Source organism: Epinephelus moara, chromosome 18 (genome assembly GCF_006386435.1).
Source record: "Epinephelus moara isolate mb chromosome 18, YSFRI_EMoa_1.0, whole genome shotgun sequence".
In the NCBI taxonomy this organism is placed as follows: domain Eukaryota; kingdom Metazoa; phylum Chordata; class Actinopteri; order Perciformes; family Serranidae; genus Epinephelus; species Epinephelus moara.
The window spans coordinates 40,892,480-40,912,282 of NC_065523.1; the positions used below are offsets into that span (position 1 = coordinate 40,892,480).

At 38.4% G+C, this 19,803-nt stretch overlaps 1 protein-coding gene across 3 annotated transcripts; it reads left to right on the forward strand.

The window, feature by feature from the left end:
- The first annotated feature begins 5,364 nt into the window (after window positions 1-5,364).
- Window positions 5,365-11,736, forward strand: LOC126405791 (LITAF domain-containing protein-like). Of its 3 annotated transcripts, none has more exons than XM_050069723.1 (5): window positions 5,366-5,522; window positions 8,807-8,963; window positions 9,155-9,187; window positions 11,017-11,161; window positions 11,335-11,736. In XM_050069723.1, the coding sequence occupies exons 2-5, from the start codon at window positions 8,822-8,824 to the stop codon at window positions 11,438-11,440; spliced, it is 426 nt and encodes a 141-aa protein (XP_049925680.1). In that variant the 5' UTR covers window positions 5,366-5,522; window positions 8,807-8,821; the 3' UTR covers window positions 11,441-11,736. The 3 variants fall into 3 exon arrangements, with proteins under 3 accessions (XP_049925682.1, XP_049925680.1, XP_049925681.1); XM_050069724.1 differs by having other exon boundaries at window positions 5,447-5,522; window positions 8,783-8,963; XM_050069725.1 differs by lacking the exon at window positions 9,155-9,187 and having other exon boundaries at window positions 5,365-5,522.
- The last annotated feature ends 8,067 nt before the right edge of the window (window positions 11,737-19,803 follow it).

A 19,803-nucleotide genomic window follows, 5' to 3' on the forward strand; every position in this document is an offset into this window, starting at 1 on the left:
AAATCAAGCTCTGAGACACAGACAAACTAAACTCTTGCTCTTAACTACAATATTTTTTGCAAAAAGCATAATGCAGATCTAAAAATACGAGGGGTTTGGATTCAAAATGCAAGAAAAACAATATTTATAAAAAAAACAACAACTTTACATTCTACGCTCCTCCTAATGTCCCTGACTGGTCAGTAATCAAATCCAGGAATTCAATGGGAGTCTCTTTTGGTTAGGAATTATATAAGGTTATGTGCCTTTACAATTTCACTCACCTGGGGGCGCCATCACACAGAGAAACTTTGAAGTAACACAGACTGTAGCCATTAACAGGTTTCTCATAGTTTCACCCAAAGTCATACCTTATATTCTTTAATCATTTCCCACCAGCTGCAACTTAAACTTCTAACATACACTCTTGTTATAGAGGATACATAGTTATTGCACAGGAACAGAGGTGCTCCAGACTTCAACACAACCCAGATAGTTATAAATCTCCTGGTAGATATAAGACACATCTCTTCATTTTAGCAAAAATAATATGATAACAGGAATCTCTTCAAACACCTTAGATTCTCTTTTTGAGTTCCTCCAAGACAACCTTTCTTCCCTTCTCTCTTTATTTTCTTTCCTCCTCTCTGCTTCACATTTTCTTGTTGTTAAAACAAAAACATCCAAGTCATAAAAGAAGTACCTGCACTAAGATTAAAATGAACATGCATATGCATAACTCAGTTTCCTTCAGCTAAAGTCCAGCCTGCACATCTGAATTCCTGGACAGGATTCTTGGAAGCTCTCTGTGTTCTGGTATTCTTCCTGCCGAAGTGTCCTGAGGTGACACCGCATTCTGCTCTCCCTGTTCACAACGGAGGGAAAACTTTTGCCAAACATTACTGCTGACCTCCAGTGGCCACATACGGAAACATACAGTTATTTTCCCTTCATTTCCTTCCTTCCCATGTCTGCCTGTAAGTTTCAGGGTGGCTGTAACGCAGTGCATTCCAGATGTGATATGTGAAGTCCTTGTGATAGTCCTGTGACCTCTCCGTCTCTGCAGCCGCTGTCTAACTGTCGCCAGGCCATCATGCGTCAAAGTCATGTGTTTAGAGGTGGATCATTCACACTCACTTAGCATGTATAAGAGAGAGAGCCTGGATAAGAATGATTACGCAGACGCTTAGGAGCATCTGGTATTGTGTAAGAGTGTGGTAAGTTTCCGTAAAAAACACATTGAGACATTTCTCATTACTGAGGTTTAACAGAAATCCTGCTCGGGTAGAACGAAACTGTCCACAGATTGTTTTCCATTGAACTGACAAACTCTCAATACACTTGTTTTCTTTTAAGATTTTTTGGGGATTTTTTATGCCTGTATTGGACAGGACAGGGCAGATTGAGTGTGAAAGGGGGAGAGAGAGGGGATGACGTGCAGCAAGGGGCCATGGGTTGGAAATGAGCCCGTGGCTGCTGCAGCAAGGACATTGCCTTTATACATGGGACGCTAGCTCTACCCACTGAGCTACTGGGTGCCCCTATCGTTACTAAGTTCTTGTGGTGTAGTGGTAAGCATTGTCGCCTCGTAGCCAAGAGGATTCTGGGTTTGAACCTGCTGGCCAGCTGGGGCCCCACTGTGTGGAGTTAGCGTGGGTTTCTTCCAGGTGCTCCGGCTTCCTCCCACAGTCCAAAGACATGCAAGTTAGGTTAACTGGTGACTCTAAATTTCCCTGTAGGTGTGAATGTGAGTGAATGGTTGTCTGTCTCTATGTGTCAGCCCTGTGATAGTCTGGTGACCTGTCCAGGGTGTGCTCCGCCTCTCATCCAATTCCAGCTGTGTTAGGCTCCAGTAGCTGCTCACGTTATTGGAACAAAAAATTCCCTGCTGCCATAAAATCATTAACCCCATAGTCCACCATTGTAAAAGAGATGTCTTGTTGACAGGGTGCCTCCAACTGCAAACAAAGGCAGTTATGACTCTTTCTATTTTGAATTTGTGATCATTAGTGGTTTTATATTTGTAAAACAAAATCCTCAAGGTGAGAAAAGGTATTTAAAAATCTGTGATGTCATCGCTATGTTAAGGTTATGAATCTAGCAGGAACTCATGAGTAGGGCCACACTACTGCCCATATTCAGTGGGTTGAATACAGACAGACTGGGAACTGGTATATGGTTATTATTATACATCTATGGGACATCTTCATCTTGCACAGCTTGCATCTTCTGAAATGCACTGAGGCTAGTCTGGTGGAGCTACAAGAATTGTCTAGATTGGCCCCAATCAGCTTGGGCAGCCAAAATGCGGCCACTTGGCAGAGATCTGCTTGCCCTAATTTCACATTGTAATACTATTAAGATACTATAAAGTTTATTTTATTGCTCTGCTGCTGCTTGAGGCCAGTTTCCGTCACATGATTCATACTGTTTGGCAAGACCGTTAATGTGCAATGTGATGTCAAAGTGAAGTGATGCAATAACTATATAACCATGGAAAATTACTGCAGCATTTTCTGTGTGAACTTCTTACCTTTACCACAATCACACCTTTTGGTTGCGTGGAAGGAAATAGACACATTTGAATTTTAACTGCCACAGAATACTTAAAATATACTTATAATATATATATATATGTAAATTTAAAGACAACTAAATTAATAGATTTGTAATATTTTACTTTGAAAACTATGTATCTGAATGAATTGGTTTTAAATTAAAATATAAGTTTTTTCAATTTGCAGTTTTAAAAGCTGAATCGGATTTTTTTTTTGTTTTCACTGTTCACAAATGTAGCATATTTTCACATATAGTCCTTTTCAAATTAACTGAACTCAGTCCTTTGAAAGTGCACCAAAAAGTGGACCAACAGAAACAGGAGTCTCTCTCTGTTCACACTATATATAATATATATTGACATAGTTTTGGTTTTACTCGAGTTCGATTCGCTTCAGAGGGGTCTGAGTTCTCTTGGAGTGTTCACATATACGCAAAAAATGAGTCACGGCTCTGAGTCCATTTAGAGGGCTGAAAAGGACCAAATGTGAAGACACGCTTGGATTAAAAAAATTCAGGTTTCAGAATTTGCAAAAGGAGTTTCAGGTTGCCCAAATTTGATTGGTAAAATTCAGGCCTAGGGTGTTTTCACATTTATTCCTTTTTAAACAAACAGAACTCAGTCCTCTTAAAGTGCACCAACAGAAAAGAGACTCAGTTCTTTTTGTGTTCATATTGTCAGTTCATTTGAAAGAAGACCCAGTTCTCTTTCTGTTCACACTATATATAATATATATTGACATAGTTTTGTTTTTACTCTGACGTGGCACTGCAGTGCCGTTATGAAGCCCCTTGCTTCAGATGAACGTAAAATTGGAGGAAAACCTTCAGTGAGGTAGACTGTTGCCGTCTGATGTATTCTACATTCCACATCTGGAGACGTGCATTGTCTTCCATGGACCAAAGTGCTCCTCGTTCAGGCCGACGTGGTTTCATCTGCTTTTTCAAGCGACCCAGATCAACAGCATGAGATGTAGAGGGCTAAATACAAAGGCAAAGAGCAAAGTGAACCTGGAGCACTTCATGTTCATAAGGCATAGGTTAAGTGAACCGCACTCCAGATCGGTTCGCTTCAGAGGGGTCTGCGTTCTCTTGGAGTTTTCACATATATGTAAAAAATACTGAGTCACCGCTCTGAGTCTGTTTAGAGGGCTGAAAAGGACCAAGTGTGAAATCACCCTTAGATTCAATAATTCAGGTTTCAGAATTTGAAAAAAAAAAAGGTTAAATTCAGATCTAAAAATTCAAGTAAAAAAAAACAAAGAGGTACTGTAGATAGCAAAATATCTCTGCTACACAGTGCAGGACAGGCAGGCGAGCTTGAATGCAGTCAAACCGACTTTTGGCTTATCAGAGTGTCATGTGATCCAAAACAGCAGTCTGAAAATTGAAACTTAAAGATAAGTAACAGAGAGAACAACAAGGCTCTGGTAGGTCATCCAGTTTTTTGCTGTTTATGTGCCATCTAGTTAATATTTAATTTTTTTTATGTCAAATTGGATCAAATTCAGGCAACCTGAATCTATTTCTTTTTTAAATCTGAAACTTGAATTTTTGGATCTGAATTTGTGAACATTGGGAAAAAATGCAAATGGCAAATCAAGAAATTTCAGACTAATTTCAAAGAGTTCAATTCAGATACATGGTTTTCAAAGTAAAATATTTCAGTGCTGTGAGTTCAACGTAGTATTTAAATTTCAGTATTAAAGGAACACTTCACCCATAAAATGACCATTTGAATTCATGAAGAAAACTCTGTTTTTTTCGCATGCCTCCACAGAAAATGGTATTTAGTACTGGTGTCTGGCTTTAAGGACAGCATAGACAATTTTCACCTCCCATTCAGTTTTCAGTCGTAAGGTTTTAGTGACATGCATGTTTTGGGGAAGTACTGATCATATGACTAGATAACCAAGACTTACAGAGACGATACCGCAGGAGTTGTGTGAGAGTTTGTAAACAGTATTGTCAGAGTTTTGCCATTTAACGTGGTCCCCAATCAATCCATAAATCAATGTTTGCAGTTTTCCATGGAGGCATGCAAGAAAAACAGTTATCTTCACAAAATCATTGTACCACAACATGACTTACTGATTTACAGAAGATCAGTTTGGGGGTGAGGTATTCCTTTAAGTGTTCAGTGGCTTTCAAAATTTGATTAATTATGTCCTTTATTTGCTCCCATATGACTAAGATGTAAGTAATCTCCTACTCTATTGTAAAAAAGGCATGACAGCTGGACTGCACACATGATCTTTTACAGGCTTGGAGAAAAAAAAAGTTGTTATGAAAAGAAAGTGGGCTGGTTTGTAACTGCTTTCTTACACACTCCCACATGGTTCACATTAGGTGAGTCACACTAACATTGCATTAGACCACAGGAAACAAGAGGGGTGTACTCACAAGACGTGAATGATGCAGAGGTGCAAATGGGCTTTTTAGTTTGTTCATCTAAAAAGATACAGTCTTGATCCCTCGATCTTAAGTGGTCTGAGTCAGTGGTTTTATATTACTTATGTCCTTTATATATGTATGTGTTCTTCAATGTGACTTTTTTTCAGGGTTGCTGCCTGAAACAGTGGCTGATCAGTGAAATGATGCATTACATTGGGTCAACAAAGGAGCCTTTGTTCATAGCCAACATCCGTCTCTCCCTCTCTTTTTGCTGAGCCCATTTTTATGACCCTTATTGCCGTACATTGGATATTATTTGAAAAGCATTGTGAAATCAACACTGTTATACTTTTCTGGTGATTACTGTTAGACACACCCAGTTCCATGGAAGAAAAAGGGAGGGGAAAAGGGGAGGGGGGATCATGAAGTTGTGGGTCTACAGTCAGTCCATTACCTCGAAGGAAATACAGGAAATACCTTCCCCTATTTGTCTTCCGTCAGTACTCTTGGTTATACTGTGTTTGCTTCACTCAGGAAAAGGCAGCTGCAGCAGAGAGGGTGTGCAACTCTCTCTTTTTGACGGAAAGTAACAGGTAGGTAAATCTTATCCTATATATTTGTAGTTAGCTGCTGTTGCCATCATGTTAGAGTTATCAGCTTTGTGTTTGCCTTGTTTTAAGGTTGGTTTATCTCGTTTATATAGCTGATTTTATTATTGCATAACTGTGTAGAAGAGATGCAAAGAAAATGAAGAAAGTGATTTTTTTCCTGGCAAAAAAAAAGGTGATGTAATCCTTATCCAGACACAGTATCCAAACAAAACAGGGCGAGGCATAATGGCATGCTGCGGTGAATTAATGTGTGTGGCTCATGTTGCTCTAATTGATTTAGGATGGATTTATGTTCAGACACAGGAAGTCTTGCAGGGACTGACTGCGCCTGTTCCTATGAGAGACGGGCTGCCTGGCAACGTTGTGGCTCTACATTTATCCATATTATCAAAATACAGCACTAATGCATGCTGGTTAGATCACTAAAATAGGCTTTTAGGATCTGGACAAGTACAGAGTGACATTATCAGAGCAAAGTGATTTTAACCACAAGCTCTATTGCCCCATGCCTCCCCCACTAAGCAAACTTCTGATATGGTAAATTGCTGCCAACCACTGCTTACGTCCACCTACTCAACTAATACCACAGTTTGACATCTCTTTAAAGTTACACTCAGTTTTCCCCAGTGATCGGAAGTAAGTACATTTTTCAAATACTGTACTTGAAGTAAACAGAATTTTGAGGTACTTTTGATTTGTATTTGCATTTTTGCCACTTTCTCCTTCTTCATTCCAGGGCAAATAGTGTACGTTTTACTCCACTATTTATCTCACAACTTTATTAACAGTTATTTTAAGGTTGTTACATCTCTTACAGATGAAATATCTAGTAACAGTAAATAAAAGAGTCAAAATTAGCCACACCCTGACTAAATACAACAGTGAAATGCTGCTTATTTACTAATGCTTCAGCAACACTAGAATCATAGTATATTTATTTTAATAGTCACAGGGAGCATTTTATACAGTAAGTACACTGATTATTTTGCCAATAATCAGTGTTGTACTCAATGTTGGTCTTGGTCTCTTCTTGAAATAAACTGTACTTTTACTCTGTCTTGTTTTGGTCTCGGACAAAGAGGACGTAGGATTTGATTTAAGACCACAACTGCAGGGAAATCACTAAACTGCTTGTGGAAAAAAAAACTAAGGATGTTGAATCAAGATTGTGACATTGATTTCAGCTCTGCACTCTGTGTTTGTTTGCTCATTGAAAACGAAACTGTGGAAAATACCCACATGTTAAGTTCTCCTCTGCAATCACTTGTGTTTATTTTATCAAGACGTTTCTCGTGGTACACTTATGCATGTGCCCTTACATGCAGTATGGCAATAAAAAGAGAGGGATGAAGAAGAATCTTTGTTTCTGTGGATGCATTTTACATCAATTTGAGGAGTGCCTACAGCTCGCATGTTCCACATTTTGTCATAGGTATGTAATGCAGTGTGGGAGTCGGACTGATCTGGTCTTGGTCTTGACTCGGTCTCAACACCTCAGAGTCTTGGTCTTGTTACAGCCTCGATACACTCTGGCCTTGGTCATGACCTGAGGCCTGTACTATGAAGCCAGTTCAGCTTACCCGGGATATCTTTTCTTTATCTGGTTTGACCAACCCTAACATCGGCTGTCTGGATATCTGGTTCTATAAAGCTGGTTATCAACTAGTTCAGTACAGCTATGAGCGTGCTCATGTGAAAGAGGTGGGGTTGTTGATTACAAGTGTCATCACAGCCATGAATGAAGTAGACTGCTTCATTTAATACGAGTGGTACCAAAACTGGCTGCGACTACAAGACTGTTAAATGTCAGTGGCATGGAATGTAAACGATACTCTGTGATCTCATTACGGAAATGTAGAAATGTTGAAAATATAATCCAAACAGTCAAGTTGAAATACAACTTAAATCATGTGTTTAGTGCTGTAAACTCTCCAGTTTTGTTAGAAGTTCTGTTTTAAGACCAGTGGAAATAGAACCCTGGAACAATGAAGTGACCTACTACTACTAACCTCTAACAATAGACCCGCCCTTTAATGTCGGCACGTAATATGTGACGAGGTCTGAGTGAGAATGTGTTGAACTATTAGAGGCTACTCTTTTTTACCTGAGACTTCAGACTTTCGTCCATGGATACTTTTTCTTCAGTGATCTGATACCCTGAACATAATCTTGAGTTAACCCTGAAGTTACCTGGCTAACTCCAAATCCTGCTTCATAGTACAGGCCTCTGGTCTCGGTTTAGGTGGTCTTGTAGACAACACTGCAATAATACTTGAGCACTTTTACTTAAGTCTCATGCAGGACTTTACCTGTAATGAAGTGTTGTTACAGTGTGGTGTTGTTACTTTTACATATGACCGTTAAAAATAGGTATCTTTATAATTATGTATCAAATGAGAATGTGAAAGGGGTCACTCGTAGTGATGAACCTACAAAGAATTATCTGCAGCTGTTTTTGGATTTATGAAGCTTTATAGTTTCAGGTCCAGGTTTAGCCTTCCCGCCGGTTCACCCTCACCTCTCTTATGGGGTCATTTCTGTAAAAAAACCCTCTAAAAACCCACTGTAAACTACCTGCTCAGCACCACAAAGCAGATAGACACAGTTAGCAACTCGCTGGTGAACACAGTGGAGCATTTAGCAACTATAGAGTCAAATAGCATGCATATTGCATTTACATTTGCCAGTGGCCAAAAACAAGATACGCTGAACCACTGTCATTTGCAGATGTTGGTGATGTGGGTTTAAAGAGGATGTGGAACATGCGGTTAGGCAGTGCTATTCCTCTTTTAAGTGCCAGTACACTGAAGTCAAGCTGTACTTCTTCACTTCCTCCTGTTGCTGCAATCAATGAATCTAAGTTCCATCAGACAGACTAATCTGATCATCTCTTAAAAACATGTTGTTATTATTTTAATCACAGGAAATGTTAGTGAGGTGCAGGTGTTGGTTCTTAAACTTGCTTTTGCTTACATTGAACTTTGATAAAACATTTTCTTTTCCCCCTCTGGCTACATTTCTAACCAACGAACCTATGAAACTATGTAGTTTGGCTCCAGCTTGTGTTTATAAAAAATGCACGTTCACAAGCTTTTCCACGTAGCTGTCAGTAATAAGGAAGCACAAGTGTTCACATGCTGTTTGGAGTTTTTGTGGCAGCAATACAACACAATATCCTAGTTTATAACTAAGTTTATATGTTTACTTATTAACTTGGACACCAGTTGATCAACTTTAAAAAGACGATTCACATTTCCTACATGCAGTAAGGATCTCTGAAGATGGAAAAAGGATACCCTCCACAGGACTCCGCTCCACCATACCCTGGGCCACCTGTGAACTATGGGGGTGCAATGCCTCAGCCAGGGATGCAGCCTCAGCCGGGCTACTCTCCTGGAGCTCCTCCGCCTGCTGCGTACCAAGGTGTGTCTGTGTCTGCCTTCGTTTAAAGATGATTCTGTTACTTTTGAAATGTGGAAACAAATTTAGTTTTGTTCTTATCTCATGCCATGAGGTACATATTCATGTAGAATGTCTACACTACTCTGCCTACGTGTATTTAATGCAATGCAGTTATGTTATGGAAGGTGTTTAGAAATCTGTTTTTCTGCCAGGTGTTGCTTTTGCTCCTGCACCTGCTACAACAGGTGAGACAATGCACAATACTGCCCCATGTACAACACAACAGATATGCACCATCTCTCATGCAAATGACAACATGTTTACACCCTGATTGTGAACACGATGTTGTGAATGCACATCTGTGAACTGATAGTCAAAGAGTTTCCGTTCCAGTGTGTGAAGTGAGAATTGCCACTGCGCAGCCCCACAAAGTCAGTGGGTGTATTGTGGCCTCTGTCCATCACAAAAAGCTTTTGTTCACGGTTTCTTCTTGTGGTGTCTAGTCACATTTGGAGTACTGCTCAGTGTAACAGACGAATAAGGATCTTAATCACGGATACATTAGCTACCAAACACAGATACAGCTTGTATAAACTGTGGGGTTCTCATGTGAAGAATGTGTTGCAATTCTTATATTTTTATTTTTATTTTTTTACATTATACTGTCCGTCTGTCAATGACAGTTTCACACTACACAATAAGAACAATCTGAGCCGTCCTGTAGTATTAAACCCTTTATATTTTGATGCCTCCATAAAGACAGAAACACAACAGAGACTCCAAATCAAATTACAGTTGTCACACTGTTGCCGGCCTCTGCTGGCCTTTTTGAGGCATTGCAGTCAGTACATTTAATCCTCAAACCTGGTAATGGCTGCTCAGAGTGAGTCTACCGCAACAGCAGAAATGTCTGACTAGCTGGCAACGACAATTACACATATTAAATTATGTGATAAAAATAAAAAAACCTCATAAGATATACTTAAAGGTCCAGTGTGTGGGATTCAGGGGGATTTACTGGCAGAAATGGAATATAATGAAGATGTTTTCTTTAGTGTATAATCACCCAATAGAGGAATTGTTGTGTTTTTGTTACCTTTAAATGAGGCCTTTATATCTACATGGGGAGCAGCTGCTTGTCCTCAGACTCCGCCATGTTTTTACAGTATAGACCAGAATGGACGAACCAAACACTGGCTTTAAATAGGGCCATTCGCGTCTTCACACCGGCCACCATAGTTGGCAGTCCCTCCTTTACGAGCTGTGTAGAGTCTTCCAATAAAAAAAAAAAGGTTACATTTAATGTCTCTAGGGAGAACTTTTTTGGACGTGTGTTCTGGGCAACAACAATAAACCACCAATTCATCTGGTTTCTTTGAGTGCTGTGACCTATTTATTTCCACACATGCAGACCTCTGCAGATAATTTGGCTCCTGGTAAAAAAAAAAAAAAAAAAAATCTGAATGTCTGGATCAGGAAAAAGATGAGCATACATTAAATTATCAAAGACAAAAGGTGAGCATGCATTAGCAGTTCGTCTCTGATGAGTGGAACAGGGTAGGAGAAACACTGATTTGTAACGTGAAACTGCTTTATTCAGTGTTTAATAAAGTATCTCTGATTCTGATTCTGATTTAACTCACCTGGTCCATTTATTTCGGAGAGGAAGAGACATCTGCAGATAATTTGGCTCCTGGTAAAAAGAAAAAAAAATCTTCCTGGACAATGAAGCTGGTGTTTCAGCTGGTTGCAATCTGCAATCCTCACTGCTTGATGCTAGTAAATCCCCCTAATTCTTGCACACTGGACCTTTACAAAGGTGCAGGGCCCTCTTTTATGACAAGGCTTTCATTCAGAACATGCTAGAGCATTCATGGGTATGCTGGACTGGAGTGTATGTGGAGGGAATGAGAGTAAGACAAAATGAAAAGGCAAAATCCATCTGAGAAGCAGTCCAAAAAACGAAGTTAAAATTTGCAAATTTGTACAAACCCATTCTTTTATTGTGATATAATGAGATAAAAGTGAATATGGAGACAAATCCTTGATGTGTTGTCCATTTTCTCCTCCTCAGTGACTCACATGATAGTGCAACCTGCACTGCATGAAGTCCCAGGACAAACTGTGTGTCCCCATTGCCAGCAGACAGTGATCACCCGGACTCATCCCAAAGCAGGCCTGATGACCTGGGCCATCTGTGGTGGCCTCGCCCTCTTTGGGTAAAAAAAACAACCTTTTGGGTAGAAACTTGTCGCACGAGTAGTTTCTGGTGGTTTCCATGTTATGGGAAAAAAAAATGTATTTGAAGCATATAAAAAATCTAGCTTTATTAGCTATCATTACTTTAGTAACAAAACTGGAGAGTAACAGTTGACTTTGTTTCCTCCTCCAGGTGTTTTCTTTGCTGCTGTATCCCGTTCTGCGTCGATTCCTGTCAAGATGTGGAGCATAGCTGTCCTTCCTGCAACAGAGTCATCTACGTATACAAGCGAATGTGAAACTGACTGTGAATGGAGGAGAACACCTCAATGCTTATGTGTAGCCTTACTTGCTCAGCAGCGTTCTTTTGATATGGATCAAAATTATAACACAAAATGCACTTACTTACTACTAATCGAGTACTTACACATTCACTGCCATTTTGCATCTCTGTCACGCTATTATTATTTGCATGCTAACGTTATGTGATGAGGCATCTCACTGTGGGGAGTTATATTAAACGATTAGTGCAACATTTGTACATTATATAAGGGACATAAACCAACAAATATGCCAATAAAATAAAAAACAACAACTTGTTTTCAGCAGTTGTTATTCCAGTTGGCTGGTGGGTGTCTTACATTTTCTGCATATATGTTTCTTCACTTCCCTTCCATTATTTCCTTCTGTCTTTTCTCTTACTGTGCTTCATTGTCTTTTTTCTTATTCTTTTTTTTTTTTTTTGATTGACGGGTTGAGTTTATACTACTCTCCTACCATTTTTTTTTTTCATTTGAAAGAAAGAAATTTGTTTTATTTGCAGCCATAATGCTCACAGTGAAAATGCTAACATGCTAATGTTTAGCAGGTATAGGGTGATTATTGGATTTCGGGCAACCTGCTATTTAGATTATCATTACTTAGAATGCTTTATTTCACCTCTATGCTTAATTTTTCTCTTGAAATATTTTCATTTTCATTTCATTTTGTATACTGTTTAATGGAATTTCACCATTTTCAGAGCTTTGATGTTTGGTGCTGTAATTCTCCAGTTAAAAACTAACAAAATCCTCAAATTTTCAGTCTATATTGTTATGAATATGTCATTTAAAAAAAAATGCTTTTAGTTTGACGATTTGAATTTTTACAATTCTCTTGCCATGTTTTTTTCTCTCAAAAAAGCCATTTGTGTAGTTACAGGCATGCTAGCAGCTCTGTAAGGATGTTGTGGTTCTTGGGGCTAAATGCTCATATTAGCATGTTAGCATGCTCACAGAGAAAATGCTAACATGCTAATATTTAGCAGGTATAGGGTTATTATTTTATTTTGGGCACTTTTATGTCCCTGGAATGATTTTTTTTTTTAAGGAAAAAAAACAACGTTTTTTCTTGTTATTTATATTATCATTACTTAAAATTCTTCATTTCACCTCCATGCTTAATTTTTTTTCTTGGAAAATTACAGTTTTATTTAATTTCTTATACTGTTTTATGTTGGAATTTCATCATTGTTTTGATGTTTGGTGCTGTAATTTTCCAGTAAAAACTAACAAAATCCTCTAATTTTCATTGCTATAAACATAGTTGAATCACTGATTTCCTCTCAAATATTTAACATAGGTACAATTTGTGACTTTTATTTTATGCAAAACATGTGTGTCCTTTAATATCGCTGCCATTACCACCACATCAAACATTTTGCAGAATGTGTTTTTTCAGAGTTTGTTACTTTGGTACCTACATCAGTGTGTTGTGACACTGGAGGACATGCCTGTTCACGGGGAAGACAGATACTCTGATCACCAGAAATGTATGAAATTTTGTCATTTATACTTACTAACAATAGAGTATGTTCATTACAAGTCATTGCTAAACATGCTATAGTTTGCTAATATTTTTGATTTTTAGTGCAATTACTTCATATTTTTGTAGAACCTGAGAACATTGCTAGTTAACTCTGAAGTGATGTTTGTAAGTTTGACCAGTAGCCCGCAGTTAGCTAAAAATAGAGAAATGTCATCATCACCACTTCATGTGTTGTAGTGGTAAAGACAAATCATGGTGGTAATGACAAAATACAACTTAATAACTTCTCCTTTGTTAAAAAAATACTACACAGATTTGTATATTAGTTAGTTGTACACATTTTTTACATTTAAAGTTCTTTTTTTTTTTTTTTTTTTTTTAAATATTTATGTTTATGCCTCCAATTCCTTGGATCCCAATCTGATCAAACATCTGTGGGGCATGCTGGTACCCCACAACCCACAAGACTCAACAGATCTCAAGGTAACGCCCTGATGCCAGGCACCAATGGACACCCTCCAGAGGTCCTTTGTCCATGCCTTAACAGGTCAGAGCCAAGTCCAGTCCAAGAAGCACCCACGGTGGATCGGGGTACCTCTGGGGTAACAGCACGTCTCCTCAAAGGTTCAATCAGGTTGGGATCTGGGGTATGTGGAGGTCAAGTTGATGCCTTGAGCTCTTTGTCCCATTCCTCGAGTCATGCCTGAGCAGTTTTTGTGATGTGGCATGGTACATTGTCCTGCTGGGGGGCCACTGCCATTGGCAAGTGCCGTTGCCATGAGGGGGTTTATTTTGTCTGCAACGGTGTTCAGGTGGGTGGAGCATGTCAAGTAGCATCCACATGAATGCCAGAACTCAAGGTCTCTCAGCAGAACATTGCACTGTAACAAGACGATCAATGTTATTCACTTCACCCACCAGTGGTTTTAATGTTTTGGCTGATTGGTGTCGTTACATGTGATTTAATTACAATATGAGAAAAATGATTACAAAGGGGTTATTTTTGGATTTATTCTTTTTGGCAAAAAGTTTATGTGTAGATTATACAACATTGTATTCCAATTATATTATACAACATTACATTATATAACATTCATTTTATCACTTTGAATCTTTTCAACGTGTAGAAATGGCTTCTTTTGGCATAGCGTATTTCCAGAGCACGGTCTCACTCCGAAGTCGTCGAAATCTGGAGCTTGGGCAGTGACTTGTGGCGTCAGACACTGACGAAAAAAGGCATCCTTTAACGTCGGCATGATACACAGCCGATTGCTGTTATAGTTTAATGGCGCCCAGCTGCATCAGGGGGAACTGCAGCAGGACAAAGATGAAAGTTAAGGTGGTGAAAGTCAGAGTAAAACGGTGGTGGATGGGTCCAACAAACATCAACTTTCACCCGAGAGAGCTGTGTTCACATCCCTTAAGATTATAAAGCCAAACCCTGTTGTTTTCTCCTAAACCTAACCATGTAGTTTTGTTGCTTTAACATCAGATCGCAGTGTTGTACTGACGTAGTGTGTTTATTTTGAAAGAGACTGTATGTTATTGTTAAATTTCCTGTGAAAACGGAAGTGTGTCTTGAAAGAAAAGAACTTAACATGGTGTCCCAGCACATCAACAACCAACGCACCCAGGGTATCATGCACATCCTATGGGGACGTGGAAAGTCCATGAGCAAAAGGCCAATATGTGACGAGGTCAGAGTGAGAATATGTTGATTTCCAGACATTTTTTATTACCTAGTTTACAACATTTTTAAAGACGCAATCAAAAAGTAATTAAATCTTTTCAGTGATATCACTTTGATAAAGTAATTAAAATAGTTACATTTTTTATCACCAGAGGTGTGGACTCGAGTCACATGACTTGGACTCAAGTCAGACTCAAGTTACAAATGTGATGACTTTAGACGTGACAAAATTTAAAAAAGGATCACAACTGGATTTGGACTGTAACACCAGTGAATCATGACTGAACTTGGGCTGTAGCCTTTTGACTTGAAAAGACCTTCCCCCAAGCCCAAAGATTAAAAAGTGTGCTATTTAAAGACTCAGTAAATCATTTCATTTACTGAGTCAACTATAATTAATGCTTTTTATTCCCAGCAAGTCAAAACTTCATTCCCCAGATCTGCAATCAAGGACCTTGCAGACCTAACGTTACGTAGCACTGAGATCCAGTTGGAAGAAATGATAACAAAGAGTTAGTTTACAAAAACAACACAGTGGTCAGCAAAAAATTATTTATGATTTTTGAAAATGTAATATATTATAACTCTAGCCTCTTTTACACTGCCTGTTCAAGGCCATGGACAGAGGGATGTCTGTAAGTTGAATATCGCGCTGTAATGCTGCCTCGCCATGCTGTATATAAGGTACGATCTCAGAATCGGTGACAGAGTGGTCTCACCTTTAAGCAGCCACAGGAGGTAGTAACACCACTGAAACGGTACAGGGCAGCTGGCAAGACGGGACCATGAGTCAGACGGGTCGGGTGTGATGTTTGGACAACATGTTATGTGTGCGACTCAATGCAGAGATTTAAAAAGTAGCTGTTAGCAGTTAGCAGCTAACTCAAAGAAGAACAGCGGCCGTAAATGTCCACAAATTGTGAAAATTTGGGAGCTCCTTACCCTCTGAGCAGAGGACGAGATCAGCCACCATATAACAGATATGATAAATTGTCATTAATGTCATGTTTTGCCATTGTTATTGTTTAACCTCCTGAGACCCTGTGTCCTTATATGAGTTATGTCTCACTTTGGGTTTACTTGACCTTATACTTCATTCTACTTAACTTAGACACGTTGTCCTTGTACGTGGACACTTTTTTGTGCCATTTAGTGGTGATAAGAGCACAATACACTAATCCATGTAAAAACAAAACCATCTCCGCCGAATCAGTTTGCAGCCAATTTCGACACAAAAGTGGACAACTTGATCACATGTTATGGTTGAAACTTTTTTTAATTGATGACAACAAATTTGACCAATTCTAGCAACGGTCACAAGCTAAGACACTGTTAATTAGGAAGTACATACTCATTTGAAGGCATGGGGACTTTATTATTGTCTCATTTGAGGACATTGGGACTTTGTCATTTTGTTTGAAGACATTGGGATGTGGTCTCGTTTGAGGGTGTTCGGACTTTGTCACCTCGTTGAATGATGCCGCTGTTGTCTGGTTCCGTGTTAAAATGCAAAGGAGGCATAAAGAAGGGACTTTGTGGCAGCCCTATAGCGTGATCTCTGTGTAGACGGGGCTTCAGGTGTTAAAATGGTATTATATTTGGTGAACAGTGCATTATGACTTGTTTAGGACTTGAAACTCAAAATTTAAGACTTGGGACTTGGCTTGGGACTTGAGTGACAGGACTTGAGACGTCTGCTTATTACATTTTTAGTAGAGTAACTTGTAATGTGTAGCCTTTTTCATTTCAAAAGTAACCTTACAACACACACGTCACTGTAATCCATCCTTTAAAACCAGGAAAAGACAACACCTACAATATTATGATGTCCAAAATCCAAGACAATAACTAGTTTCATATCACAACATCAACATAATATAAATATATTACCCAGCCCTGAACTGGACGCCTGCCAGACAATGATATGAACTTTCCATCCCTGAATGAACGTATGTCAAAGTATGGCAAAGATGATTCAACAGCTAGATGTAAGCATAAAAACAACTCTTAATTATGTTAGCTAGAAATCAGATCAAGACTGAACTCACATTACCTCTCTCTTTGTACACACCCATGCACACACACATTAAACCCAACCATCTCTCTCTATCTACCCCCTCTCACCCTGCGTGCCCTGAAATAATGAGAAAGCGTAGACGTGCACTTCTTTGGAAATACACTGTTATTATCTGCCTCTTTAACACAGGTCTCAGCGTGAAGTAGTCAGGGACTCAGTCTGTAATTTAGTAAGCAATAATAAGCAATACACCAACTCCCATTGTTACACAATGTAAATCGAGCAAGTTATTACAGGAATTCATAATTTTTCACCATGTGACAACACTGCCATCTATTGACCAACAGACAGGACTACCTGCAACAGTGCAGTTAAGATCTGTGTAAGATTTAAGCTTATTATTTTTATTATTACACTGTCTCATGTGATTAAAATAGAGGATTATGCTTTGATGGTTAAGTCATTGTAGAAATGATGTGTATGTGAAACTGTAACTTGAATGATCTGCTGAAATAAGTGTTGGTTAAATGTTTTCTGAATGCTTACACAGCCAGTATGTCATTCTCACTCTCCTGCACCGCTCAGATTGCCAAATCATTTTCGAATTATGGTCACTATTTTGCAGGGCAGACCATGAAAATGAAATAGCAATGTCTTCTTTGTTTTCTTTTTGATTATGGCATAAAATGTGCAGTCTTGAAGAAGAAAATGCAAATGCAAATAGGTTGATTGATTATTCATTTTATTTATAAGTGAAATAATGCAGCCACATTCTTAAAATGAAAAAGCATTTCTGTAAATGCATTTTAATTTTCAAATTTTACATTTCAAATTGAATTTTGGTATCTATTTGCTGGGGCATATTTTGAAAATTAAATCTCAAATGACTTTTTCTTTTTCATTTTAATTAAGTAAAAGAATGAGCAGTCTTGAAGAAGAAAATTAAAATGCAAATAGGATGACTGATGATTAATTTTATTTATGAGTCAAATAATGCAGCCACAATCTTAAAATGAAAAAGCATTTCTGCAAATACATTTTAATTTAAATATTAGTCACGATTCGCTTCCATACATTTAACAGGCACATGCACAGATAGACCTCAGTTGGTTTCTCAAGCACCTGTCCTTTTGGCCTCTGACTAGATAAGTGCCCTTTTTTTCTACTTCGCTTAATTGTTTAATGTTTTAGTTTTCAAATTTGGCCCATGGCATCACTTCTTAATAAAAAGCATGCTGTAATTTCTGACAGCTGCATTTAAGTTGAGCCCCTGCCCCTCCCTCTTTAATGTCCCTTGATGTCACAGCCACCACGGTCAACGCAGGCAAATCAATCGCCCTGTGGAGCAGCACCCACGTCTCCCTGACCTGCCCTCATGGACATCCAGGTAACGATAGCACTTGCCTTAAGCCTCGGTAACTTTTGCAATACTTTTAAATATCTGCTTAAATTCTATTATTAAGGCACACATAGCTTTATTATTTTAGTGTTAGTGTGCGACAAGACAATGGTCAAATTTTATTTATGAGTGTATCCATTGTCATGATGAACAGTGAGAAGTGGAACTATGAAACACATTATATGTTCTGATAAGTCTATTTATTGAAGCCTTGACGTGCCTTCAAATTAGGCAACACAAGTCAGTTTTTAATAGTCTTGGCAAAGAAAAATGAATTAACAACTGTTTTTCAGACGTATGACAGTGATTTCTTATCTCTACAGGACTAATAAAATAAAAGTGCTTAAAGTTATAACAATGGGGAAAAAAATCTAGATAATAGTCTGTGTTTGTCTGCTGTGATCAAGAGTAAAATGAATGAATCCACTATGATAAGGAAATAAAAGCAGCCAGATTAAGACGGAGGCAACTCCTCTATGTCTGAACTCTGCCTGCAGTCACTGAATGATAAGGCCTGACAGATTAATTTCTTTAGGCTGGTTCTCACCTGAATTCAGGAAACTTTGTTTTATTTTTACTTTAGAGGGGCAATAAGCAGAAATTCATCATTTCTAGATTGAAGGAATTCAAAGTGAAAAAAGCCACTGCTCATCCGTAGGCAAAACACTTAAAGAGGTGCTGAAGCTGAACTTAGAGCCTTAGAAAACAACAAAACAAATAATCACTGGCTCTAGAAAGGGCCATTTGTGACAAACAGCCTTGGAAAAACACTGATTTTTTTTCTTTTCTTTTTCTGTATTCAGTGTTTTTTGTTTTGTTTTGTTTTTTACCAGTTTAAATCACCAGGTATTATTTGGCTCCCAGTAAACCTCCTGAACGTCTGGATCAGAAATAAGTTGAGCACACATAGTAGGCTCGTGAAACTGTTTTATTCATTGTTTTCTAGATTCTAATGGTTTGGCGACGGAGGTTTCTGTGAAGTGTTGTAAAGTTTAGTTGATTCAAAACACACCCAAAACAAATTAAACAGGGCTTAATAGAGACTATTTCAAACACAAGTATACACATCAGCTTCACTATAACTGGCAGCATTCACAGACAAACACTTGTCTTTATCTGGACACATTTTCCCCACAGATACAACATGCTAATGTTTTTAGCACAAGCCTATGGCATTTTACATTGTATAGATTAGCCTAACGACAAGCAGATATTTCCTCTTCTCATAAGAAACCTGGATAAATCCCTAAGTATAAATCACACCCAACACTTAAAATGCTATTTTAATAGAAGCCTTAATTGTAGAAGCCATTTATGTTTATTGTTGGCAGATTATTTAGTTTATTTAGATATTTTTGTTGCATTATTTGGACACTTGGTGGCAGTAATTAGACAATACCCTTTAATCTTATAACGGAAAATGCAGAAACATTGAAAATACTATCCAAAAATTCACTGTTGGCTGATACTTAAATTACATGCAGGTATAACTAGGCTGTAGGTGACATTAGTACAAGTATTTTTTGGTATTTAGTTGGATGATGATGAAACTGCTCGGACTATGTCACATAAAACACTCTAAAGTAACACCAGACTGTTTCTGCTACTGAATAAAAGGGTGGAAAAGAAGCCTAGCTAATGACTGATGAGATCTATCTGACCCAAATGTTGCATTTATAGTAATAAAAGCCAATTAAAAGTGTGTGGATTATGTGAGTGTGATAAGTTCTCATCACTGTGGTGCCTCATG